This window comes from Chenopodium album, chromosome 8 (genome assembly GCF_948465745.1).
Source record: "Chenopodium album chromosome 8, dcCheAlbu1.1, whole genome shotgun sequence".
In the NCBI taxonomy this organism is placed as follows: Eukaryota; Viridiplantae; Streptophyta; class Magnoliopsida; order Caryophyllales; family Amaranthaceae; genus Chenopodium; species Chenopodium album.
The window spans coordinates 70,597,835-70,624,474 of record NC_137841.1 but is presented as its reverse complement, the minus strand read 5'-3'; the positions used below and the strand labels follow the sequence as shown (position 1 = coordinate 70,624,474).

Below are 26,640 nucleotides of genomic sequence, written 5' to 3'. Positions count from 1 at the left end.
CCCACAAACTTGATTTAATTTGTAGATGATGTGAAATTGAAAATAAAATTTGAAGATTGAATGAGAGTAGTTTGATAGGGGATAATGGCAATGGTTCTCCTTGGTTATAACGACATAATTAGAGAAAGAAAAAGAAGTCAGAATGAAAAAAATATAATAGGTGGGAAACCGCTATCTCAAGTAGCGGTTTTCCCATACAAACCGCTACTTGAGATAGCGGTTTCATACAAAGAAATTAAAAAAAAAAAAAAAAAAATTAACTAAGTTGTTGATGTGGACGGTAAATTGGGAATATTATAAAAAGTAGCTGTATTTGTGGAATTGTTAATTTTCCCAACAATATTAAGGGAAAGCACTCTCACATTCATTACTTTTCAATAAATTATTAACCCCATTATATTTCTTTTACAATATTTTAATATTCCAACTACCTGCTTACCTCTTATTTTATTTAAGTCAATTAAATTGTCTAAAACTATGTGCCGGTCAAAGTGTAACACTTAAAAAAATACGGAGGGAGTATGAGATTATTATACATCAAATCTATACTTCTATACTTAGTATTTAAAAACTCTAACCGAAAAATACACATGTCTCCATCCTATTACACTTTTCTAGCTTCTTTTACACTAGAAGTGCCTCATGTCTTCTTATATATATATATATATATATATATATATATATATATATATATATATATATATATATATATATATATATATATATTAATTTTTTTTTTATTACACTATCTTAATTATTTCATTAAACTTATATTTTCATCTCTCTCATACACGCTTCATATTCATCTCCCCTATTCAATTCAACATTTTCCTTTTCTCTCTTTAATTTTAGTCCTTTCACCTTTTTTTTTAAAGCCTCATTCTGAATTAGAGCCCTAAAAAACTAATTTCTTTAACTATATTTTAGATTACACATTACACCCAATAATGATTTATTGGTATTTCCTTGATCATTACCTTTTAAATTTCAATACAACTTTCTATAAACAATCCGTGCGTGCATTGCACGGGCTAGAAGACTAGTTCAAATTAATGAACCTTACAATTTCTAAGCTAAAATATTCGAATCCCTAAAAAAATATAAAAAAAGGCTAAATTATTCGATGATGAACCCAATATAGTTTTTTCTTGTAAAACATTCAAGCCCAGTTTAAAATGATGCAACACGCAAGTTATATCCAAGCCCATTACAAAACCCATAAAACAAAACCAGCCTAAAACGACACGTTTCAACTCTCAACATAACAAAACGATACACTCCACCAATCACTCATCTTCTTCCTTTCCAAGCTTGGAATCTTGGATAGAAAGAGAGCGTGAGTGTTTTAAAATGCGTGTCAGCGTATTTGTCAGTTCAATTCAAACAAACTTTCCAAAATCCCGCCCATTTTTCAAATTTCAAATTCAAATTCTATCGACCGTTAAACCCTTTCTTCTTCAAATACCCCTCTTCCTCTTTCTTTCCCCTCTTTCATTCTCACCCCCATTTTCTCAGACACCATCTCTGTGTCTCTCTCTCTCTACTTTCTCTCTCCTCCATTCCAAAAATGCCTCCAAAAAAGCAACCCCTTCAAACCAGCACCACCGTCAACATCCAACCCATGGATTCCGACCCTCTTCCGACCACCGGAAAAACCATCGAAGAAATGTACCAGAAAAAAACCCAGCTCGAACACATCCTCCTTCGACCCGACACTTACGTCGGATCCATCGAAAAACACGAACAATCTCTCTGGATTTACAACCCAGATGGTCAAATGGTCTACCAAAGCGTCAGCTATGTTCCTGGGCTCTACAAAATCTTCGACGAAATCCTCGTTAATGCTGCTGATAACAAGCAGAGAGATCCGAAGATGGATCGAGTTGAAGTTGTGATTGACAAGGAAGAGAATTTGATTAGTGTTTATAATACTGGAGATGGGATTCCGATTGAAATGCATAAGGAAGAAGGTGTTTATGTTCCTGAATTGATTTTTGGGCATTTGTTAACTAGTAGTAATTATAATGATAATGAGAAGAAGACTACTGGTGGTAGAAACGGGTATGGTGCTAAGCTTACGAATATTTTTTCTACTGAGTTTATCATTGAAACTGCTGATGGAAAGCGTCAATTGAAGTATAAACAGGTATAATTTTAATTTCTATCGGTTTTCATTAGCTCTTGATTGTTGTAATCTGTGTGATTTATGATTTTGTTGATTGTAATTTTTAGGGTTTTGGTTGATTGTTTGTTGAATTGCTGAATTTAGGGTTTCTGGTTGCTAATTAATTGATTGATTGTTTGTTTTTTATGATCCGGATTATTAATAATTAGGTTACTTGTTGTTGTTTTTGAGCTAGATCTAATTTGAATAATTACATAATTAGGTCAATTGTTGTTATTCAGGTTAATCGTTTTTGTGTTCGAAGATTGAATACTGAAATTGATTGTTGTATTTGTTGATACACAAATTAGTTAGGTTCTAATTGATGTTAATTTGTTATGCTATAGAAAAGTGAGCCAACTTCATTACATTATGTTTTCGAATGTTCTTCGTATGACTTTATACTTCTATGTCTTCTCCATAATGTTTTAATTTTAGGCCTGATAAAGTAGGATTACTGCACATTAGGGGTATGATTCGTAATCTATGTATCGAATTTGGTTTACGAATTTACGATACTTGGATTACTAGACTTGTAGCAACCTTGATCAGTAGTCAAACTTATACTTTAGTGACACAATGTTTTTGCAATTAAATACGAGCATTCGTGTGATTCTGGTGGTAATTAGTCGCCTCGTTTAGTTATAGGTGATAATATGAATAGAGTTGAAGAGGAGGCATTAGATATTTGCTATAATGTTAACAATGACTAATTTGATTTGGTTATTAACTAAATTTCAACCTGTTTTGTTGATGTGAAGGTGTTTGGCAACAATATGTCTGAAAAGGGAGTTCCTGTGATTCAGAAGTGTAAGGCTACTGAGAATTGGACAAAAGTGACATTTAGGCCAGACTTGTCCAAGTTCCAGATGACCCATCTAGAAGATGATGTGGTGGCCTTGATGAAGAAAAGAGTTGTGGACTTGGCGGGATGCCTGGCCGCGTGTCCTGGGAAGAAAGTAAGAGTGTTTTTGAATGGAAACGAGGTCCAGGTGAAGACGTTTCACGATTATGCTCAGCTGTATCTGAACTCTGCTAACAATGCCAGAGGAGTTGAACTACCCAGGTGGGCATAAAAACTTGCCTTGTAATTGATTTGCTCTAGTTGTTGAAGGTGGGAGTTATCTTCTTTGAAGCTGACTTGTTTTAGTTAACAGGATTGACAATAACACTAAAGAAGATATGAATCCAAGGTGGCAGATCTCTGTCAGTCGCAGTGACGGGCAATTTCAACAGGTGACAAACAATTTCTATGACCATTGGAGTTGATGCCTTTCTTAGTTTAAGTACACAGTTGGCTAACCTATGCATTTTGTTAACCAGGTCAGCTTTGTCAACAACATAAACACGATCAAAGGTGGGACTCATGTCGATTACATAACTGGCCAGATAACCAAATGTGTGATTGATGCTGTTAAGAAGAAGAAGAAAGGTGCAAACCTCAAGCCACATATTGTGAAGAACCATTTGTGGGTGTTTGTCAATGCTCTTATTGACAATCCTGCATTTGATTCTCAGACAAAGGAAACCCTAACAACTCGCACAAACAGTTTTGGTACTATTTGTGAATTGTCAGATAAGTTCTTGAAGAAAGGTTTGTAGCCTTGTGAATTGATCACTATATTTCTTCTCTGAACAAGGCCTTATTTTCTGATGTTGGTATTTTCTGACATAACTTGTTTTCAGTGGTGGAAACTTCTGGTGTGGTGGATAACCTCCTTGAATGGGCTGATCTCAAGCAGTCCAAGGAACTAAAGAAAACTGATGGGTCCAAGACTAGAAGGATACTTGATGTCCCTAAACTAGAAGATGCCAATGAGGCCGGAGGTAAAGAGTCTCACTTGTGCACTTTGATTCTCACTGAAGGAGACTCAGCAAAAGCACTTGCTGTAAGTTATTTAGCTTGAATTATATTTTCAATTAAACACTACAGCTTGTGTTTTTATTGATGATATTCTAATTTCTTCGCAATTGAAACAACTTCAAATAGATGTCTGGGCTCTCTGTTGTTAAGCGAGACTATTATGGTGTGTTTCCTCTGCGAGGAAAATTGCTAAATGTAAGGGAAGCAAGTGCTAAGCAGATTACAGAAAATGCGGAGATCAATAATCTTAAAAAGATTCTTGGGCTCAAGCAGGGAGAAAAGTATGACAAGGATAACAGTATAAAGTCATTGCGATATGGACATCTAATGATCATGGCTGATCAGGTTGGAAATATTTTCGATTTCTCAATACAATTTTAGTTATTTGTGTTTCATTTTCTGCCTAAATGTATAATTAAGTTATCAATCAGTGCATCAAGTTTGATTTGTTTTCTCTCACAGGATCATGATGGTTCACACATCAAGGGGCTTATAATTAACTTTATTCATACATTCTGGCCTCCATTGCTGAAGAATCCTTCCTTCATGCAAGAGTTTATTACCCCTATAGTGAAGGTCTGCAACAATTGTATATCTACTCTTTTCTTTATCCCTATGTGCTATGCAGTTCATTGAAGGGTATCTGGAACCCTAATAGCTTTTCCTTTTGCAATGCAGGCAATTAAAGGACAAGGGAAAAATAAAGAGGTTCTTGCTTTCTATACCATGCCTGAGTATGAAGAATGGATCAGAAGCATGGGAAGAAATTTGAAAAGTTGGACCATTAAGTACTATAAGGTGTGCTTGTGTAGACCAACCCACAATGTATAATTATTTGAATTTGGTTTGTGAGTTTCTTGATTTAAGGGTTTTTGACACAGGGGTTGGGAACAAGTGATGCAAACGAAGGAAAGGAGTACTTTTCAAATCTCGAGAGGCACAAAAAGATTTTCTGCTGGGAAAATGACAATGATGGCAATGCGATTGAGCTGGCCTTTAGTAAGAAGAAGATTGAAGCCAGGAAGGATTGGCTTCGGGAAGACGAGGTCTGAACTTATTCAAAATTTGTTGAGTACCTTTTTAAATGGCTGGTTGTAGTTTCTGATATTTGTTGTGATGCAGGTTGGAAATTTCCTTGATCATAACGAAGAAATAATCAAGTACAGTGATTTTGTCCACAAGGAACTGAAACTGTTTTCCAGAGCAGACCTTCAAAGATCCATTCCATCCATGGTTGATGGGCTGAAGCCAACACAGAGGAAAGTCCTTTTTGCTGCATTTAAGAAAAACTTGATCAGTCAGGCAAAAGTTGCTCAGTTCAGTGGTTACGTATCTGAGAAATCATCTTATCATCATGGTGAGGCGAGTATACAAAGCACAATTGTGGGCATGGCACAGAATTTCGTTGGATCCAATAACATCAATCTTTTAATGCCCCATGGACAGTTCGGAACGCGTAACATGGTATGTTTGGCTTAGAAGAAATTTGTGTACTATTGATTTCTTTGAATTAATCAGATTACGATGAGTTCAGTTGTCATGCTGACCCCCCCTCGTTTTATTTTGCTATTTCACAGGGTGGAAAAGATGCTGCCAGCCCCAGGTATATACACACAAAGCTTACTGAAATCACAAGATTCCTGTTTCCCAAGGATGACGATATGTTACTCAACTACTTAAAAGATGATGGCTTGACCATTGAACCTCAATGGTGAGTTATCCTTCTAGTGTGGAAAGGTGATGACTCAAGAGTTGACGTGGTTTAGATGAAGCTAATTTGACCTTGTGTTTCAGGTACATGCCAATAATACCAACAGTTCTTGTCAATGGATCTGAAGGTATTGGAACGGGTTGGAGTACATTTATACCCAATTATAATCCTAGAGACATCATTGCAAACATCAGGCGTTTGCTAAACGATGAGCCTTTGGTGCCTATGGATCCTTGGTACAATAATTTTAAAGGAACTATCCAAAAAACTGCAAGGAAAGACACTGGAATCACCTACACTGTTACTGGAATTATTGAGGTAGTTAATGAAAGCAGCAGTGATGATGACAGTAATGATGACGTAACTCTTTTAATCACTGAGTTGCCAATTCGGAAGTGGACCCAAGATTATAAGGAATTTTTGGCGTCCCTTGCCAAGGAAGTGGAGAAGGGCAAGGAGCCATTTATCAAGGTGATTTAACATTCATTTTACTTACCTAAGTGGCTCACAAAGAGATTGGTTTAAACTAATTTTGTTTTATTGTTGCCTGCAGGACTTTGTGGACCGCAGTACTAATGACACTGTAGAATTTAAGGTTGTATTAACAAGGAAGAATTATAATCTTGCCAAGGAGGAGGGCTTGTTGAAGAAGTTTAAGCTCACAAATACCCTCAGCACTAATAACATGCACCTCTTTGATGAGGAAAATAAGATCGTTAAATATGAATCCCCTGAAAAGAGTACGTCTTTAAACTTTTCCTGAGGGGTGCATGTGGTTTTAAGTGGTTACTCATTTGTAATGACATTTCTTGTGCAGTTCTTGAGAAGTTCTATCCGATGAGGTTTGTATATTATAGTAAAAGAAAGGTAAGTCTTAAAGCATGAAACACGTGATCTGATTCACATACTTTCTTAACTATGCAACTCATATTAGTTCAATGAAAACCATGGCAGGAAAAAATCTTGGAGATATACCATGCTGAGTTGATGAGGCTATCAAACCAAGTTAGGTTTATCTTGGCTGTAGTAGAAGATGATATTGTGGTGTGCAAGAGGAAGAAGGCGGAATTGGTCAATGAATTGCGGCAGAAAGGGTTTGATCCTATCCCCAAGAATAAATCTGTTGAGTCGGTTGTTGTAGGTGCCACTGACAATAACGATGAGACAGAGGATCAGGAAGTCAGCGCTGAGAATACTACGTCTGCTGCTGACCATTTGAGCGATTATGATTATCTGCTGTCCATGACAATAGGAAACTTGACTTATGAGAAAGTGCAGGAGCTTTGTGACAATAAGGGAAAAGTCGAAGAGAAAATTGAACTGTTGAACAAGGAAACTGAAAGGTCTTTGTGGTTAAGGGACCTTGATGCTCTTGAGAAAGCTCTTCTTGTAAGTGTTAGCCACTGAATTTAACTGTAAATATAGTGTTACAGTCAATGACTAAATAGTTCTAATATTATTTGTTTGTTTTTGCAGGAGAAGGAAATAAGAGAGGAGGAGGAGGCCAAAGATGCCCTGGATAAAGTGAAAGCTTCTGCCCAAAAACTGAACAAGGCACGTAAGCAAAAAAGGAATGCGGGCAAAGCCAAAACTGTCAGGGACTCCGATTTAGATTCAGGTTGAATCATCTACTAATGTTTTCCACTTACAATCATCAACTGCAGCAAATTTTTTTGTTCCTTTCTTGACCACCTTTCTTTTGTTACTTAGAATATCAGCCAGGGCAAGTAAAGGAAAAAGGCAAGGCTCCAGCTAAGAAGGTAGGTGATCTCTATTTACTTATATAGTTCTACATAAGACTCACACCTTACAACTTGGGTTTGTAAGAAGCTAACTTAGCTATGTTTTTAGCAACCCAAGCCAACTGTTGTAGCTGAGGAAGAAGAGGACGACATTCCTGCTCTAAGCCAACGGATGGCTGCCTCTTGCTTGGATTCTTCTCCAGAAAAATCTGCAGGTAACTTCTCATTTTACACTTCCGAATGTTACTAAATGCATTCATCTGTTGTTAGTAGTAATTAGTTTTCTTGTTTTGATCAGAAATGGAAACTGATGATGCCCCAAAAAAGGCTGATGCCAAGAAGCAATTTGCTGCAGTTGAAGAAATATCAGACAACGATGATGACGTTGACCTTGAAATTACAAAACCAGCACAGAAAGGAAGGGGTAGAGCTGCTAACCGCAAGGAACCCAAGCAAGCTGCTGTTACAAAGAAGAGGGGTCCTGTCAGTAAGAAATCTCAAGCAGGGCAAAAGTTGATAACTGATACCTTCAAGGCTTCAGATACAATGGATGCATCTCCTGAGCAGAAGGTCAGGAGGATGAGGCCTTCTCCCTTCAACAAAAAAAGTGGGTCAGTTTTGAACGGAGGAGAGTCAGGCAGTAGTAAAGCGAGTGATGACATCTCAGTTTTTTCTTTGGATAGTATTAATGAAGCCATGCCGGCAAGGTCTAGACCACAACGAGCAAACAGGAAGCAGATGACATATGTTCTGAGCGACTCTGACAGTGATGACTCTAAGCACCCTGCGTCTGACAATTTTTCTGATGCAGAGGATGATGATGATTCTGAATCTGAATAGGCAATACATCCACAGGAAAATATGGTAGTATTCTAATTGTATGCAAATTTAACTTTAGTCTTGTGTGACTGCTTGTCAAACAAAACAAATGATGTTATGGTGAACAAATTTAACTTTAGTTGTGCCTAAAAGCTGTTGTACAACTTGTTGTATGCAAGAATACACAGTTGTACATATTGAAAGATGGCAATTTCGGCATGAAGCAAATTAACCCGAACCCGTTTGATCCATTTTGTAAGTGTGTTTTTATGTACAATTTGTAAGTGTTTTTTTAGCCCAATTACTATTACTTCCGTTTCAAATTATTTCTAAATTAGATATTTTCTACTCACACTAAATGTTTAACCGTCGTAAATAATTTGAAACGGGTGTAGTAAAAATGTTTTTTGCCCCAGGGAATTAGCTACTTCCTGCCTTTTTGAGGCTGTTTTAAAGGTTAGAATTTGTAACATGCTTACAAATTTTTATTTTTTTGAACCATCTTTTTATGGGGCCAAATTTTTACTTCCTTATCCATATATTTTATGTGGTGCTCATATAAGATATTTTTCTCCTTTGCTTGAAGGTGACTGTATCAATCTTCTCAAATTGAAGAAAACTACAAAAACTTAAAAACAGTTGAGCTACAAAATTCTATTAAAAAAAGTTTTAATATTTCCTCCCTTTTTACTAAATGGCTGCAATTTCCATGAGCTACTGCCTCCTTGGCAAAAACCAAGAAATCAAAGAGCATAAAATGATAAGCATCCCCAAAACTTTGATCTCCTTCTCTTGCCAAAGCAGCAAGCCTGCAGGAGAGGAAGATTCGAGCGCGAAGAAAGAGAGGGGAGAGAAGCCATTGATGACACTGCCAGTTATAAGTGGAGTGTCCAAGTTGGGTAAACGATTGAAGGAAACTTTAAGTCCAAAACAAAAGGGGGACTTGAAAGATGTGCTGTTGATGAGCTTCTCTTTTGGTGTTTATGTGTATATATCTCAGAAGATTGTTTGTGCATATTGTGCTTGGATGTCCATGCTTAATCACCCTTGGTAATATAACGGAAGTTTGATTCTTTGTTGTTTTATTGTGTGATTAGTTATATGATTTGTAATAATAGTGTACACATCTTGTAAACTGCCATTAGTTTAAGTTTAAGCGCGATTGTTGTCAATAACAAGGAGCTTATAGATGGTGCATACTTCCCTGTTCACCCTGAAGTCAATTTGGTTCAGGATAGAACTTAATTTGTGATTGAGAAGTCCATTGTAGTTTATACATCAGCAAATCTCATCATTTATCGTCAAGTGTATTTGATACAACAACCCATTAAATGAATAATGTCTGTTTGTGTGATTTTACATCTTACAAGGTTGCTTGATGCCTAAAAGGGATCAAACTCATAGTGATCAAATGTTGGTAAATGAGCTGCAGGCTTGTACAAGGGCGAAATTAACCCAAATCCAAATTTACATTAAGTACTTTTACTTAAATCGAATCAACACGACCTAACCTGAAGTTTTTTGTGACAAATATTGTTTGGTTCATCATGATATACGAACTACAGATTAACTCAAATACGACCCAAAACTGAAATCAAATTACTTATTGTATCGAAAAATGCTCTGTATGTTACCGCGGAATTTTTTAAGCTTCATTGGCATACGGTTGGGGATTCGGTTGTTGCGGCCGTTCAAAGTTTTTTTCGTACGGGTTTCCTTCTTAAGGAATGGAATCAATCCCTCCTTGTCATGATTCCTAAGATTGCCTCTCCTACAGAGGTTACTTACCTCCGTCCTATTAGCCTCTGCAATACGATCTACAAATGTGCTTCTAAGTGCTTAGTTGCTCGGATACATCCTTATTTACCTGGTCTCATTTCTGATTCTCAACACGCCTTTGTTCAGGGACGACTTATGTCAGATAACATCTTAATGTCTCATGAACTGTTGGAGAAGGTTAACTCTGCTAAAACGGGTTCCTCTTGGCTCGCTGCGCTAAAAATTGATATGAGTAAGGCATATGACAGAGTTCACTGGACTTTCCTCCTACAGGTTCTTTAAGCCTATGGGTTCCCTGCTCGATGGCTTCACATGGTTCATCAGTGTATCTCGACAGTATCCTACAAATCTCTCATCAATGGCAATACTTCTGAATCATTTCGGCCTCATTGTGGTCTTCGTCAAGGAGATCCTTTATCGCCTTATCTCTTCATCTTTTGCATGGACATTCTTTCCAGAATGCTTCACTTGGGCCAGGATCTGAACTATTTTCAGGGGATTAAAATCTCCAGGAATAGTCCGGTTATTTCTCATTTATTTTTCGCTGATGATGCAATGGTTTTCTTCAAGGCCACCTCTTCTTCGTGCACTCATATCCTCCAGATCATACAGCGCTTCTCTAAAATCTCGGGACAAGAGCTTAATCTCAACAAGTCGTTGATCAAGTTTAGTCCTAACTCTCCTCCACTGGTGCAGGATGAACTTAAAACTATTTTCAGAATGACAGTTGTTCAGGTGCTTGACCATCATCTAGGGTCCCCTATTGATTTCATTGGAAAGAAGAGGGATTGTTTCCAATTTTTGGTCGATAAGATTGTTGCCCGGATTACGACGCTCAATGCTGTCCGTCTCTCTCAACCGCAAAAGTTAATATTCATTAACTCCATCCTGGTTGCTATGGCTTCTCACATTCTTTCCTGCTTTGAGATTCCTCTTTCTGTTGCGGGGAAAATTGACGGTCTTCTGTTAAAATTCTTCAGGTATCACTCGGGGAGTCAGGGTATGCACTGGGTTGGCAAAGATAAGATGCACCTCCCTCGTGGTATGGGGGGGTTGGGTATTCGCTGCATTTCAACTTTAAATAAAGCTTTTCTTATGAAGCAGGTCTGGAGAATTGTTAACAACCCCCAACTTCTTGTTTCCCGACTGTAGACACCCATTTGTGTCTCCCCAAAACCAAACCCGGTGATGAGTGCCTTTCACGTCGAATCATAATCGAATGAAACGAAAGTGTGGAAAGGTTTAGTGTTGCGGAAAGTTTTATTTCTTTTCTCTTCTCTCTGTTTTCGAAAACCCACTCTATTTTATGAAAACGTCCATTCCAGTTTAGTTTGGTCCATGATAAGGGTCCAATAATGATGTAGTTGGATGGGGCTTGAAAAGACCTTTCCAACAATATATTATAAGCCCAATTCCGATGAATAATGAAGAAGTTATGGCCAAAATACTAAACTGGGCCCAAACCGGATTTTACCTACGACCCAATGATCATGAGGAGGGTCCAAAGGTTTAATCCTATTCCTAAACTAATTAGGATTGATTAGAATCTTTTATAAGTTTCTAAAATATCTTAATTATCCTTTTTTGAAAAGATAAGATTAAGGAATTTGATTTAAATATAAACTTTCCTTTTTTATAAAACTTTCCTTTTTTAAAGTCCTATTCGGATTTAAACATGTTCAAAGACAGTCAGATATTATTTTCGTGCCTCATATTTTTTATCCAAATTTTATATGGTTGGATAGATCTTGAAATTATCTTTCCAATGATATATTATAATAATAATTCCGAGCTATAACGGAAAAGATAAAAATAAGATATCAAACTCTATCCAAAACTGACACCATCTGACTATTTCGTTCATATCTTTTATTCTACAACATATTTTAATCTGATTCCAATTGGGTTAGAAAGTAGGCTTCAAGATCTTTCCAACGACATCTTATTCATCTTATTCCGATTCCTGGATCAAAAGATATGATAAAAACAAAATCCGCAAAAACTGTTGTCTACGAGTTTTATTTCGATTCGAATTTGGATGTTTTTCTTAATTCTTCGACCCTCTTTTTTTCTTATAAATAGAGGTCATATCTCCCCTTTTTCAATAACCAACTCTAATCAAGATTTTCTTGATTATTCTCTCTCTCTCTCTTTTCTAAACTAGCCTTTTCTCAAATACAAAATTCCGCATTCATTAGATCTAGAAACACTTAGCCATATTCGAAGTTGCCTTCGCTCTAGACGTGAAAAGTTTAATTTCTGAGGGTTTGGTCCCAAATCTCTCTTTCAATTATTTAATTTAATTATTTGTTTATTATTTTCTTTGAAGTTACTAACGTGTGTATTTTGTTATTAGAAAGAGGTACGAGGCATCCGAGTAAGTACTTTAATTGATTAATTGATTTATGATGTAGAAATCATGTTTACATTGTTGTTATGATATTCCTAGTATCATGTCTAGGGTATTTTTAATATCAAATATGATTGTTATGATGCTTCCTATTCTTTTCCTAATATTTATGATTGTTAGTATCATGTTAGGGCTAAAGCTTTGATTTTTATTGCTTAGTGACATGCTAGGGTTTGTTATTAATCTTGTTAGTATCATGCCTAGGATCTTGCTATTATTATTATGCTTTAATATTAACATGAATATGATTATAATTATAATTGTTATAATGATTATGAATACTATTATTTTGATGATTATTTTATTTATGATAATTATTTCAATTATTATTAATATGATGATTATTTTCTTTTATGATTATTATCATGATTATTTCAATTATAATTTATTTTTATGATGATGATATTCATTATTATGTTGCTTGATGCTTATTATTTATTGCTTGATCACACCTTTTATGCATGTTAAAGGGAATTTGGTACTTGTAATCACGCTTAATAAGATAATTAATAATCTTGTTAGGGTTAATGTGATTATAATTCAAGTGATCGCCAATAATAGTTTATTTGTGCATTAAATTCAACCAACATAGATTAAACAGGTTTAAGGTTAATCCTATTGATTGTATGTTAGTCAGAAAGCGCACATGAATACGAGCAGAATAAAGTAGAGGCCATTATTAGGGCAGGTTCAATCTCTTTTAGGTTGGATTTGTACCTTCATCCCCGGACCCTTATCTAGTTCATGACCTTATGGAGTTGACGATCTCTTGGATCGTTAAGGGGTGTAACCTTCACCTCGTGAACGGTTTACAAGTTCCTTAAAAACTTGTTGGCGACTCTTTTGCTCTATCTTCTTCCCTTTTGGACGCCACCGTACTTTAGTGTATGATCACAGTGGGGTTCGAGCTAGTGGGATTTTTAAGGCTTGAAATTATTCCCTACACCGACTTTATACTGCCCGTGCTCACTTCTTAGCTTCTGCCCCGTTTCCTGCCCATCGCTTTTCGGGATGGAGTTCCTACGGCCTAAGAGGTCTCCTTCATGCTGATGCCCTACTTTCCAACGGCTGCAGCTGGAAGGTTGGGAATGGCAAAAACATTCTTGCACGGCATTCAAATTGGGTCAATGGTACTATTCCTGAGTTCAAACCAGGAATCCTCCTACACACTACACACGACTTGACGGTAAATTTCTTTATTCATCCCCACACTCTATCCTGGGATGTTGATAAAGTTCATCAGTATATTCAGGCCCCGGACGCCTCTACAATTCTTTCTATGGAAGCTCCTAATGTGGATGAAGCTACTGGTCGTCCACTGTCTCGGGTAAATATTCGGTCAAGACGGGATATGCAATGTTACTACAACAACTGTCTACTCAACCGGCTGACCCCTTCTGGAAAACCCTATGGTCCCTTCCCTTACAACCAAAATGGAAACTTTTTTTATGGAAGTTACTTCATAATGGCTTAGCGGTTAGATCGGAACTTCATCGTCGGGGGGTTCCAATACAAGATTTGTCTTGTGACCTTTGTGGTGCACCGATTGAGGATTTCAACCATCTGTTTAGGGAATGCAGAATTGCAAGAGCAGCTTGGAGGGGTGGATGTTTGGACATCCACTCACAAGTTCATGGATGCCTTTCTATTTCAGATTGGATTCAATATTATATCCGACTTTTCATTAGTCAGGATGGAATTTCAAGTTCCAACATTAGTACCTTCGTTGGCACTCTTTGGGCTCTGTGGTTATTCAGGAATACATGGGTTTTCAATCCTGATATGCCGGTTACACAACCTGTGGGGTTGCACGTTTCGCACATCCTGCAATCTCATACTCTCTTACTGGATACGGATACTACTACGACAGTCCCCCCGCCTCCTACTATTCAAGAGGGTTTGCCCCCGCCAGGGTTTCATATGGCCCAGTTAGGGGTTTCTCGATCAGGCTCTATCTTCGTTCAGATTCAGATTGACGGCGCATGGTATAAGGACACTCGGCATGCAGGTATGGGGTGGTGTGTTGATAATGTCGATCCGCTTGATGACAGGATTATTGGCGGGAGTAATTTTGGACTTTGCGCTTCCTCCCTTCATTCAGAAGCCTTAGCTTGTTTGTATGCCCTCCAATGGGCTTCAGACCGTCACATTCATTCGGCTCGACTCTTTACGGATTCTTATAATCTTGTTACCCTCTTGCGGGGCAATGGCCGGGGGGATATTGGTGTTCTTTGGCTACTACAACAGATACGACGTTTAGGCTCCACATTCCAACATTGCGAGATTTACAAGGCGGACAGGCAACGTGTCCACCGGGCCCACCTAATTGCAGGCGAAGCTGCTGTCCTTTTTATTTGCTTTAATAGTAGTGTGTTATAGCTTTTCTGTCTTTTTATCCGTTGTAAAAAAAAAAACAGAAAAATGCTCTGTAGTAATCTAATGCAAGTGAATCATTCATCACCTTTTGTACAAATATGAAATTAGTCCATGTAGTAATCTAACAATAGTCCTGTCCTATTAACATGACATGAGCTTCAGAAATTAGGACAATATATTATGGTTTATTAATTGACTAAAAACAGTTATACAGTATATACATCAGTTTGATTTTATTTAACTCTAGCTCATCACAATTTTGGGCACTATATAGGATAAATAAACTAGTCAGATTTTTGTGTTTTCTGCTTGAAAATTTTATAGAATAATGAGATCAGCCACTGCCAAAAGAGACCTAGCCAACTAGTTGGCCTGGGTTCAGGTCTTGGTCCAAGCATTCCTTTGTACATCTCCTTCTGCTTCTTATAGACAGATTTTTCATGTTCAGCAAGAACCCGCAGTTCTCTGGCAATTGCTTTGTCATCCGGAGCATATTTACGAGCTTTGAGCAAATCTTCTCTAGCTGCATCTGTTTGCCCTAGTTCTGCTCTTGCTTTTCCTCGTCTGTACAGTGCTTTGACATTATTTTCATCCTCAGCTAGGACCTGACACCAAATCAACCAGTATGTATTCAGTATCATCAGACCTAAATTATGAAGGAAAAAATATTTCTGAAGCAGTTTAATATGTACTGGGCAAATACGGCGAAATAAGCTAAATATTCTAAACAATAAAAAGTAATGGCAACATAACAGAGATTGATGCATGAATTCTTCAAGAATATTTTGGTCCATACAAAACTCTAAAAAGGAAATGAAGCTTATACATTTCAAGCTCAGCCCAGGCCAACATCTGAAGGTAAGGGAAGTTCCATACTTCCATCATAGATTAGTGCAAATGCATGATAAAGGTTAGGAGTGAAAAACATAAAGTTCCCTTGTTGATACTGCATCAATTGTCAGATGTAAACAAATTATAAATTCAGACTTGCAATATGTTTGATGAGGCCATCATGAAGAAGCAAGCTAAAGGTTCTAAGAACATTAGTACGCCCTGGCATACAAGGGAACAAGCAACCCGTGCTGAAAAACTGAATTAAGTAAAAAAAGCCCAAAGATGTTGCACACTAGGGAAAATCAAGGGCATATGTTTTATATAATAACAATTCTGCACTTAATAGATTAAAGATGGCCCGCAAGCAGGAAATCAGCCGAAAAGTATCATCACCAAAGGCCATAGTGCCTCTGCAAAGACTTGTGCCTTATAAACAAGATACTAGGTTTCAAGGAAAGAGGAAGGTGTTAGCAGTCCTTAGCACTTAGCAGCCTTGTCCATCCGATTACAAAAAAGACTATTTTATGGACCAGGTGTACAAAATTCTAATATGTTTTCTGTGTTTGATGTCAACAGAACGAGAACTACAATATTTTTTTGTTGTTTTAGCACAGGGCCTAACTATACCATCAATTTTCAGAAAAAGACAAGCTAGATCCACATTCTTTGATGAGACAAGGTACTCACAATGCTGCATTGCACTATGGCATCATCATATTGCTTGAGCTTAATGTAACATGCTGCCATGTTGAGATGACAAGGATTCTTGACAGCCATAGCCATATCACGGTACTTTCCAAAAAGCTGGAACATGAAATCATCTCCCATATATGCTATTGCCTGAGGCATCAAGACATAGCAGAAACTGATTGAATGATTGATGCCTAACATAAAGATAAGTAGAAATCCATAACAATAATATGGTAATAGTGAAAATTAGAAAAATGAATAACCATTTCATACTGTTGCATAGCCTCCTCCAGTTTCTCCTCCTTAAATAAAGCATTTCCGTCCATTCTTCGTCGGTCTGCAGCGCCAATCCTTTCCTCAACTGTCATGTCACTACGTGGTTTACCCTATATCCCAGATGCATTCTAATTCAATAGTGAAAAGGTAGATCTTTTCAACCAGCTTTGGATCTAACAATACATAGTTCATTATATAATTTAGGTGATTGATTACATACTTCTTTGGTTTCATCAAATCCAATGAGTTCAACTTCATATATAATGTCAGCCATGGGTGGAATATTTGGAAAGGAGAAGCTTCCTTCTTTTCCATAGCCTAGCTCCCAACCAACGTGTAACAAGGCACGTTCTCCAGACTTCATGTTTGATATACCAATTCCTAAACCTTCCATCTCTTTCTTCTCTGTCAAATAAAATAAAATTCAACTTAGTCTCAAAGTAAGTAGTCCAAGAGATTATCAACAACGCCAATTTGATGAAAAGAAGTATGAACACAGAACTTGTACCTAGAATGAATTCAGAAAAGCTCAATATTTTCAGTGAAGAGGATAATAATGACCCAAAAGAAAAGTCTCACATAACAATCCTTCAGCAGTTTTTATGATGACAAAATATGAGGCACTGAAACTTGATCAATTTAGAAGCCAGAATTCATGCAAAAGGGCATGCATGCACTCAGGATGAGGGTAGTGAAGAGCCACTGCTATATCTGTACTTCTAGGCATAGCTGTAAGCTCGGACGGGAGGAATTATCACCACTTGATAATTAAATTTAGAACGCATAGCACACTAAAAGATTAGTCAGGCAACTATACAAGCTAGTAGAGTTAGACAGTCAGGTCCCTTGAGTCATTAAGCTGGTGCCACTTACCTAGGTGTCCTAAAGTAACCTAGATTGATTTAATAAACCCCCAGCAAGGTATTTCATCATACTTAAATTGATTTGCATTTGATTGCAATAAAATAAAGATACTATATATGCTGATATAGAAATGTCTATACCCAGCTACATAAAAAATATGTAAATACATGAAATGGGCGTCTGTCAACTAGAGCAATAGTGACATTGTGAAATTCAATCTGTGTGATGGAAATCAATCTCAGAAAACAAAAGGAATCACAGTTGGCAAATCCAGCATCAAGCATATCAGGCACCAAGCTTACCACAGAATAAAGCATATTTTGAGCATTACCTTTTCCGAGAATTAGCTCTATTGGCCGTTGCTCCTGCCACGTGTCTTCAAACTTGTGTTGTGTGCTCCCAGTCCATGCTCTGTAATGCACTATTAAAAGGGGAAAAAACAGTCATTTTGAAACTAGAAACAGATCTAGACTCTTCCCAAGCTCATTACTAAACAAACACACAACTTAATTTGCTTTTAAAATGTGCAAGTCTAGCCATCCAGAAAATAAGTGATATATAAAATCACAACTTAGAGCAAATGTGCCAACAAAATGAATAAACTTGACTAGATTAGAACAATGTCTTTGTATAAGACAATGTTGCTGAAATTTCAATTAGTTATATGACACACATAGTAACAAGGCAGTGAAAGGAGAGGATAATTTTTATACCCATCCATAGTCCATAGTAACCAAGTGTAAAAAAATCGCAACAATTTGAATTTTCAGTGGGGAAAATCTAAGAGACTAAGATGGAAGCCAATTATACTTACTAAAGCATGTGGAATATTTGGATGGTTTTTCACCGTGACCTTCTTTGATTATTTGCTTGGTAACTTTCTCATAAAGAACCTCAATTTCAGCATCTACTTTTGGGGGGCCATTATCATCTTGATGAGGTGCTCCATGGACAAAGGTAGCTTGTTCAGTTACTATATCACTCTCTCCATCTTCACCTTCAAAGGAGTATAGCAATGTGAGATTTTTAAAAGGGATATAGGAGTATGATTTGCGGTATTTGATTGAGTGAATATAGAATCTCATTTCCAATTCTAGAGATAGGCAATTCATTGAAAAAATGTATCATAAATTGGCTAAAAGGGATGTATTTTACCTAGTGATGGATTCTGTTGCTCCACAACATCCTCCATTTCTCTTACTAACCACAGTCCACAGTAGGTTCTTATAAACTACCTTCCTGTTAACCTGACCAGGCTCAAGTTAGAATGTTGCAAATTGCCTTATAACTCAAATAATACCCTTGATCAAATATTTGAATTGGATAATGAATTGAAATATTATAATCTTATAAACATTACAAACCCATTTCATTGTATGTTTGCAACAAGTCATACACTAAACAGATAAATATGCATCTGAATTTGGGGAATGTGAATCAAATAATACCCAAGATCATAACTTTCTGAAACTAACCAAGTCAATTATTTGCTTCACCAATTACCATGCTCAATTACAGTTTAAAAAAAAAGGTTCTTTAACAAAGTTAGAAAAATAATTTGGAACAATTTGAGAATCAATGAAAACAAAAGTCAATTAAGTTCAATTACTGCAGAATTCTTCTTGAGGCAACCAGAATTGTATTTATAAACCCAATTCATATACACATAAATTGGACACAGACATACCCATCTGAAGTTGCTGTGATTGGAAGATAAATTACTGCCCAAATTCCTAATTTTCAGAAGCTAATCAAGAAAGCTATGTACTGTAACAACCCAGCTCAATTACAGTAGATCAAAGTAATAAAGACTAGATTTTGACACAAAATTCTGTAATAGAAATTAGTAACAACAGCAGAATAAGATGCAACTAACGAAATTAGTAGAATATACTTGAGAAACGTACCCAGAAAGGAGAAGGGGCAGATAAGGAGTCCCTTTTCCAAGATCGAAGAAGATTGATTTGCAGATAAATGTAATGGGGAATTTTAATTTGTGGGATTGTTTGTAAAATTATACTTCGTACTGTTTTTGTACGGAGTATCACTTTATTTTTATTTTTTTTTTATTTATTTGGGCACTTTAAATCATGTCTTCCAAGTTCCAATAGAGGAACAAATGAAAAAAAAAAAAAAAAAAAAAAAAAAAAAAAAAAACACTAAACAAGTTAGATAATTTTAGTTTGCCTCAAAAAAAAAAAAAAAGTTAGATAATTTTAGTTGAAAGTTAGATAATTTTAGTTTGCCTCAAAAAAAAAAAAAAAAAAAAAAAAGAAGATAATTTTAGTTGAATATAAAAGCTTCCCTCAAAAAAAGTTGAATATAAAATCTTAATAAAAATGGCTAAGATAGCATGACTTTTAGCTTAATTATGAGAAATATATTGTTAATTTCGAGTTATGAATTATTTTTCATAAATTCCGAATTAATACTACTACCTATTTGAAGTATTAAATGAGTTATGAGTATATGTAGCTTTGCAACCCTTATTATTATTATTAATTTACGGAAAAGACATAAAAAAAATAAAGAAAAAATTGACCAATATAATCGACATATTACACATGTACATATTCCCCAAAGAACTCGAACCTTTAACAATAAATTTCCTCAATTAGAATGATTTAAGAACACCATACATTTTCTTCTCCCTTTCTTTTCCCTTTTTCATCTCTCTGTCTCTTTGCATCAATAGTAATGAACTTCCACAATGGCAATTAGAGACATTGACAGGTAAAAAGTCTATTTTTTTTTTTTCATTCTTCGTAATTAATATTTTATTTACTATGTGTATATGTCAAAAATTGATCTAATTTTTGGTTATTGCTTTTCAAAAATATTGGGGAACACAATTACATTGCTTTTATAGTTCATGATTCATGATAAACTAATTACAAATTACACATGTTTATATAGAAAGTTATTTTATTCAAGGTTTGAAGTTACATGTATGAATTAATTAAAGAAATTATATGTATGTAGGCTTATTCTCTTTCGATTTAGGTTATAGATACATTGAAATTTGAAATTCGTTATTTTAGGTAAACTAAACCATGATTCTTATATTATTACTAGCTAATGGGTTTATATATATATAGTATGTAGTAAATCTATTGTCATTTGACATTGTTTGTTTATCAAGACTCGATCTTTTAACATTAAAGGATATAACTAGAATGGTAACAATTAAATTGAAAGAGATCATTACAATGACTACTACGAAATACTCCTTTTTTTTTTTTTGCCTTATTTATTATTATGTCTATCCTTACTATGGTATTTTGTTGCATTCTTCCATTTTGTGATATTATGTAATATATAATAATGGGAAAATACAAGTTAATCTGCCAGATAAACGAATTTTTGTTAATCTGATGACATTTTTGTAAATATATTGAAAAAGCAGGGTCATTTATTCAGTACTTTTGGTGAGCTGTCCAATTACTGTCTGTCTTTTGCTTTTACTGTTTGGTGAGGAAATTACACATGTACCCCTCAACTAGTACATGAAAAGACGCATATACCCCTCCACTGCTACTTGAAAGACAATTTTGTTTATCTGGGGAATTGACTGGGTATCCCCTCTATAATAATACATATATCACCAAGAAAACTTTAATTTCTGTTAAAGTATAAAAATGTTTGTATATGCTTGAAAGTTAGTTGGACACAAAAATTGTAATTTCATACTTCCTCCGTTCTATTAATATTGCAACAATGGACTTTTTACACTATTCATCACTCTTGTTTGACCATATAATATGAGTTATACGTTAAGCAAAATATAGTCAAGTGGGATCTTGTTGGATTCGTCTCATATAATACTTTCACTATATCAACTTTTTATAATTTTTACTGTTACACAATTATAGATATTTAGCATATAAAATGTGTTTTGGGATGCGTAATTTCCTCCTTGTTGCAATATTAACAGAACGGAGGAAGTATTATATATACCCTTCATAAGTTGGACGTACTCATAAGCTTGCTAATTAGTATTACTTGTATTTGCATGCAGAAAAGCTAATGGAAGAGATTTTTAACTTCATGCATCTCAACTTGTACACAAAATATGGAAGTAACGAAAAGAAGGACTCATATCCAATGAATGATATAATAATTGATAGGATATAATCAAAAGGAGATCAAAAACGAGAAAAAATGGAAGATGATATTACAGATTGTAACAATGCGATATCAAATGTTGCTTCATACGTTATTTGCTTCATTTCTTTGCTTGGACTTTGCCATGGCTTGCATATCCTCGTAAAGCCCTTTTCTCAGCCTCGAATCATATCGGAAACTATTGTATGTCTTCTACATTTTGAATAATCTATATACATACATAGTATATTTCTTTATATGCATATGTGTACTATGAGAGTGAGGGATAGCTCAAGTGGTTAGAGCTTCCCTCCCGATTCCAGGAGATCCTGGGATCGATTCTCACCCCCGCCCTTGTGGCTCTCTAAACACCAAAAAAAAAAAAATATGTGCATTATTAGTTTTCTAGAATACAACAAAGAAATTGTTGTAATTGACATAGAATGTTAATGATCATTTTTGCAAGCTACCTTAATTATTAAACTAAACTAGCCTTTTGACCCGTTCGATGCACGGCTTGTTACTTAGGTTATTTTTCTTGAAAAGTGTCGGTGTTGTTGTGGAATTTAGCTAGGTATATATACATAGATATTGTAGGGTATGAAATGACACATTGGTTTAAGTTATATTTAAGTTAAGGAGATGAAAAAACTATTTTATTGTTAATGTAATGAACGCTAATTAGTTAACTTTAATTTACTATATTGAATATGAAACACTTAATGTTCTTACTTAAATTTGTAAGTTTTAGAATGCATAAAGATTAAAGACTCAAACATTATTTATATATTTTGTTTTTATATTAAAATGGGAATTTAAAAAGAAAGGATTAAGAGAGGTGACATGTGGCATATGAGTGATTATGGTGACATGTGGCTTAGTATAGATTTGTGGTTTGTCTTTTTAAATACTAAGTATAGATATAGATTTATTATATATGTGATTAATGATAAGTATTGTGTTGCAGGTGGGGTTTTCGTTAGCCAATTGGACCTTAGTAAAATCGTCAATACTACATATAGATGATAACAAATTGAAAAACATGAAATTTCTAACGGATTTTGGGATGACCATCTACATGTTTGCACTAGGGCTCGAAATGAATCCTCTGGTGTTTTTTCGCATACCTAAGAGAGAGGCTATTTTTGCATACACGGGGATGATTTTCACATTTATTATGACAAGTGGCAGTGCTCCTTTCCTTCATTACGGGGCGAACTCAAACCTTAAATTTTATTTAGCTTTCTCTATAATGTTGTCAAGTACGGGGTCCCCCTTGCTAACACGTGTGTTAACAGACCTTAAAATTGGAAAGTCTAACATTGGCAAGTTTGCCATTTCTGCAGCAGTGTACTCTGAATTGGTAACTATTTTTATAATTTGTGTTGGATATGTCATATTCCAACCAGAAAGAGGGTTTCGGGTTCGTGTAAGAGAACCTGACCAACATAAGTACCTTAAGGGTCATGGTGTTATCCCTCTTGGCGCGACACTGTTGGTACAAATCATCATAACCCTCATTGTAGGACCTAGAATTCTTCATTGGGTCAACAACACCAATCCTCATGGAAAAACATTTAAAGGATCACACTTGGTGCTCTCAGTTGCGTTTGTTGTGTGTATTGGCTGCATTTCACCCCTTATGGGGTTTACTCCCGTGCTTAGCGCTTTTGTAACTGGGGCATTCTTACCGCGAGAAGGGAGGATTTCACATTTTTTCATTTCTAAATCTAATTACTTTTTGACCTTTGTGTTCTATCCTTTCTTTTTTGTGTGGGTGGGTTTGGAAGCACAAATTGGACGATTTGAGTTTCAAACTCTAGGCTCTTGGGCAAGGTTGTTTGGCTTTTTTGTTGTCGAAACGATTGCTAAGATTATTGGAGCGCTTTTATCCGGGTTAATATTTGATATTCAATGGCCTGAATCCATAACACTTGCATTGCTTTTGAATGTCAAAGGACATTTGCATATATACCTCACTATTATTGCCATGAAGGTACACATTTTATTTTTTTTGATGCGATTAAATTTTGCACGAAATTTATTTCTCATGGAGGCATTTTCATGAATAAATCAACAACTTTTTCATTATCGTGGGCTCCATAGTTGAATAAAGTTACTGGTTTATTTACGAAAATGCCATATGAGAAATAAAATTTGTTTCTCACCATGAGAAAATGGGGCATCCTCCTTAATTACCACATGTATGTAATTTGAATATTTTAATTTGTTTTTTCTTACAATTAGTATAATGGATTGATGCAGAATCGTATCATCAGTTACTCAACAGGTATTGGTATGATATTTGCAATGCTTCTCAAGATCATCTACATCCCAATAGTTGCAAAATACATTGTTCGACGAGCTAGGAAACGTTTCCCAAATCAACCTTTGGCGCTACAATGGCATGATCCTACTAAGGAGCTAAGGATTCTATTAGGTTTTCATGGAGTCGAAAATGTTCCTTGTGCTATAAATCTCATGGAGATCTCCAAGGAGACAGGTGACCCGGGCATCGTGGTGTATGCTACTGACATGATAGAACTCACAGATCATATAGCTGCCACTTTAGTCCCCGGAGGAGTAGATGCTATAGAGGTGACTGATGAGGTGACAATTCAGAATAGAGAGCAAATTACAGCCACATTACAAGAATACCTTGAGAAGAATGGAGATGGAATCACCCTTCGAAGAGCCATGGCCTTGGCCACTTTTAACAACATGCACCAGGAAATTTGCAACTTAGCTGAGGATTCAATCATCAGTCTAATAATACTTCCTTTTCACAATGGTCTTCCAAATGATGGGAAGACAAATGATAGTCATGTAGGTTTTAGATATGTTAATCGCAAGGTAATGCTCGTATTTATTAATATTATGTTAATCCACCTAATCCCCTTTGGTAAAATATTTTAATTATTACTAGCTTTCTGGCCCGTGCAATGCACGGGTTATTCATATAAAATTGTATTGAGAGATAAGTGAGGAAATATCAGTAAGTCATTATAGGGTATAATATGTAATCGGAAACATGATTAAAGAAATTAAAATTTTGGAACTTTAATCGAAAAAGAGGCTTAAATAGAAGGTGGAAGGGCTAAAATTAAAGAGAGAATAGGAAAAGGTTGAATTAAAGGGGAGAGATGAAGTGTATATGAAAGATGAAGTATAAGTTTAATGAAAGAATTAAAAAAAATGGTGTAATAAAAAATTAAAAGTGTAAGATGACATGTGGCACTATGGTTAGAGAAGTGTAATAGAATGGATGGGGACATGTGCCTTTCTTAGTTTCTTGGTTATACTTTTTAAATACTAAGGGCTTGTTTGGTTGATGTAGGAAGTAAATTCCCATGAGAAATTCTAATTCATGGGAAATTACTTCCTTTATTAAAATTCCTAGGAATTACATAAATATGTTTGGTTGTTATGTGGGAATTTATAAATCATGGGAATTGTGAATGATCAAGGGAGGGGTGGGTAAGTAACTTCCCATGTTTTGTAGGAAGTAAAATTCCTATGAATTATGACTTCCCCTTTTTTACTTTTTAATGTCAACCAAACAACATACCCAAAAGGAAATTCATGAGAATTTTGAGTGCCCATGGAAATTAAAGGCAACCAAACAAGCCCTAAGTATAGATAGATGAGTTATCAATATAATAAGTCGAGTTAGGAGCTGTTTGTGAGATTCTATCATGATCTTACTCTATTTAGGACTTGTTTGGTTGCCTAATAAATTCATGGGAAGTTTATTTTCCTAGGAAATAGATTTCTATATACTTGTTTGGTTGACAATAATGTAGAAAGTGTAACTTCCTAGGAATTTCTACTTCCCAAAAAATGGAGGAATTAACTTACCTAATCCCCCCTAGGTAAGTTAAACTTCCCATGGGAAGTAGAAATCCCACATTCAACCAAACAAAATTTGACAATTCCTAGGAATTACAATTTCATGGACATTGAGTTTTCATGGGAATTTCTACTTCCTCCATTCAACCAAACAAGCTCTTAGTCTAATACAACTGAGTATAATTTTTTTTTTGTTTTGGTTTTTACTAGGTTCTTCGCAATGCCCCATGCTCCATTGCAATCTTGGTTGATCGAGGTTTTGGTGCCACCAATCAAATATCGAAATCGCGAAGAAGTACTTTGAATACTATTGTTATTTTCATCGGTGGCAAAGATGATAGAGAAGCATTAGCATATGCAGGAAGGATAGCTTACCATCCGGGGGTAAAACTTACAGTGATGAGACTCCTAGTAGACGTAGATGCAGAAAGTAATAACACGAGAAGAACAAACCAATTATTAGAAGAGATGGAACTCGATGATGAATGCTTTGCAAATTTCTACGAAAGGCACATTGCAGGAGGGAAGGTGTCTTACTTGGAGAAACACTTGATGAATTCGGCACAAGCTTACACCATATTAAGATCATTAGATGGGCAATATGAGCTTTTTATCGTGGGACGAGCTGGGCGAGTGAATTCAATGTTAACAGTGGGAATGAATGATTGGGAACAATGTCCAGAATTAGGGCCTTTAGGTGATATACTATCGTGCCCTAATTTTTCCACCACTGCTTCTGTTTTAATCATTCAACAACACAACCCCAAAGTTGAACCCGGAGGCTGTGATAATGAGCTTTCCTTCCTATAAAATTTTGAAGATTGTATGAAGCAATTTTACTAGAATTCAATTGTATGTTAACTAGGATATGTGTCAATATGTAAGATAACATAGCGTTTCCTTATTAATCTAGCTAGTCATACATATATAAAACACAAAATTCAAGATTAAGGCTTCGTTTGACATCGTTGTGGTTTTCTGTTTTTTGGTTTTTTGTTTTTTAAAAGTATATTATATATGTCACATAATGAATCAAAAAATATTTAGACTTATTAAAATCATGATAATTTTGAAAACTGACAACTGAAAAGTGGAAACACCTTTTTCTTATTTCCTGTTTTTGGTTTTTAATTTAAAAAAAACAGAAAAATGAAAACA

General features: G+C 35.6%; 4 protein-coding genes across 5 annotated transcripts; 3 read left to right on the top strand and 1 right to left on the bottom strand.

Moving 5' to 3' along the window:
* Window positions 1–1,518: 1,518 nt before the first annotated feature.
* LOC145642187 (DNA topoisomerase 2-like) lies at window positions 1,519–9,654 on the top strand. Its single transcript, XM_081693284.1, has 19 exons — window positions 1,519–2,146; window positions 2,926–3,230; window positions 3,322–3,400; window positions 3,488–3,758; window positions 3,851–4,053; window positions 4,155–4,373; window positions 4,491–4,604; window positions 4,707–4,826; window positions 4,910–5,074; window positions 5,151–5,492; window positions 5,606–5,739; window positions 5,823–6,210; window positions 6,293–6,479; window positions 6,557–6,606; window positions 6,694–7,128; window positions 7,216–7,357; window positions 7,450–7,499; window positions 7,591–7,696; window positions 7,780–9,654. Exons 1-19 carry the CDS (start codon window positions 1,568–1,570, stop codon window positions 8,319–8,321), a joined length of 4,431 nt encoding a protein of 1,476 aa, XP_081549410.1. The 5' UTR covers window positions 1,519–1,567; the 3' UTR covers window positions 8,322–9,654.
* LOC145555450 (RNA/RNP complex-1-interacting phosphatase) lies at window positions 8,995–14,868 on the top strand. The gene is made up of 7 exons (XM_081617190.1): window positions 8,995–9,350; window positions 9,446–9,527; window positions 10,206–10,352; window positions 10,404–11,121; window positions 13,467–13,816; window positions 13,964–14,118; window positions 14,247–14,868. The coding sequence occupies exons 1-7, from the start codon at window positions 8,995–8,997 to the stop codon at window positions 14,866–14,868; spliced, it is 2,430 nt and encodes an 809-aa protein (XP_081473316.1).
* Window positions 14,869–14,921: 53 nt separating this feature from the next.
* On the bottom strand, window positions 14,922–19,588 carry LOC145556477 (peptidyl-prolyl cis-trans isomerase FKBP42-like). Of its 2 annotated transcripts, none has more exons than XM_081618136.1 (8): window positions 19,437–19,588; window positions 18,685–18,768; window positions 18,344–18,526; window positions 17,861–17,950; window positions 16,886–17,070; window positions 16,653–16,775; window positions 16,387–16,539; window positions 14,922–15,470 (listed from the first exon to the last, which is right to left on the bottom strand). In XM_081618136.1, exons 2-8 carry the CDS (start codon window positions 18,719–18,721, stop codon window positions 15,150–15,152), a joined length of 1,092 nt encoding a protein of 363 aa, XP_081474262.1. In that variant the 5' UTR covers window positions 18,722–18,768; window positions 19,437–19,588; the 3' UTR covers window positions 14,922–15,149. The 2 variants fall into 2 exon arrangements, with proteins under 2 accessions (XP_081474262.1, XP_081474263.1); XM_081618137.1 differs by having other exon boundaries at window positions 18,685–18,776; window positions 19,437–19,523.
* A 2,102-nt stretch (window positions 19,589–21,690) lies between these two features.
* On the top strand, window positions 21,691–26,292 carry CHX28 (cation/hydrogen exchanger 28). Its single transcript, XM_081618135.1, has 4 exons — window positions 21,691–21,837; window positions 22,601–23,629; window positions 23,899–24,486; window positions 25,693–26,292. Exons 1-4 carry the CDS (start codon window positions 21,691–21,693, stop codon window positions 26,290–26,292), a joined length of 2,364 nt encoding a protein of 787 aa, XP_081474261.1.
* The last annotated feature ends 348 nt before the right edge of the window (window positions 26,293–26,640 follow it).

Excerpts from the sequence above, each read along its gene's own strand:
- LOC145642187 (XM_081693284.1), top strand. The coding sequence starts at position 1,568 with ATGCCTCCAAAAAAGCAACCCCTTCAAACCAGCACCACCGTCAACATC. Across the intron at positions 4,827-4,909 it reads GGACCATTAAGTACTATAAG|GGGTTGGGAACAAGTGATGC; the intron begins GTGTGCTTGTGT and ends TTTTTGACACAG. Across the intron at positions 6,211-6,292 it reads GCAAGGAGCCATTTATCAAG|GACTTTGTGGACCGCAGTAC; the intron begins GTGATTTAACAT and ends TGTTGCCTGCAG.
- LOC145555450 (XM_081617190.1), top strand. The coding sequence starts at position 8,995 with ATGGCTGCAATTTCCATGAGCTACTGCCTCCTTGGCAAAAACCAAGAA. Across the intron at positions 9,528-10,205 it reads TTCACCCTGAAGTCAATTTG|GGACGACTTATGTCAGATAA; the intron begins GTTCAGGATAGA and ends GCCTTTGTTCAG. Across the intron at positions 14,119-14,246 it reads GTTTGGACATCCACTCACAA|GAATACATGGGTTTTCAATC; the intron begins GTTCATGGATGC and ends GTGGTTATTCAG.
- LOC145556477 (XM_081618136.1), bottom strand. The coding sequence starts at position 18,721 with ATGGAGGATGTTGTGGAGCAACAGAATCCATCACTAG. Across the intron at positions 18,527-18,684 it reads GCAACAGAATCCATCACTAG|GTGAAGATGGAGAGAGTGAT; the intron begins GTAAAATACATC and ends ACTCCTTTGAAG. Across the intron at positions 17,071-17,860 it reads AGAGCTAATTCTCGGAAAAG|AGAAGAAAGAGATGGAAGGT; the intron begins GTAATGCTCAAA and ends TTTATTTGACAG.
- CHX28 (XM_081618135.1), top strand. The coding sequence starts at position 21,691 with ATGGAAGATGATATTACAGATTGTAACAATGCGATATCAAATGTTGCT. Across the intron at positions 21,838-22,600 it reads GAATCATATCGGAAACTATT|GTGGGGTTTTCGTTAGCCAA; the intron begins GTATGTCTTCTA and ends ATTGTGTTGCAG. Across the intron at positions 24,487-25,692 it reads TTAGATATGTTAATCGCAAG|GTTCTTCGCAATGCCCCATG; the intron begins GTAATGCTCGTA and ends GGTTTTTACTAG.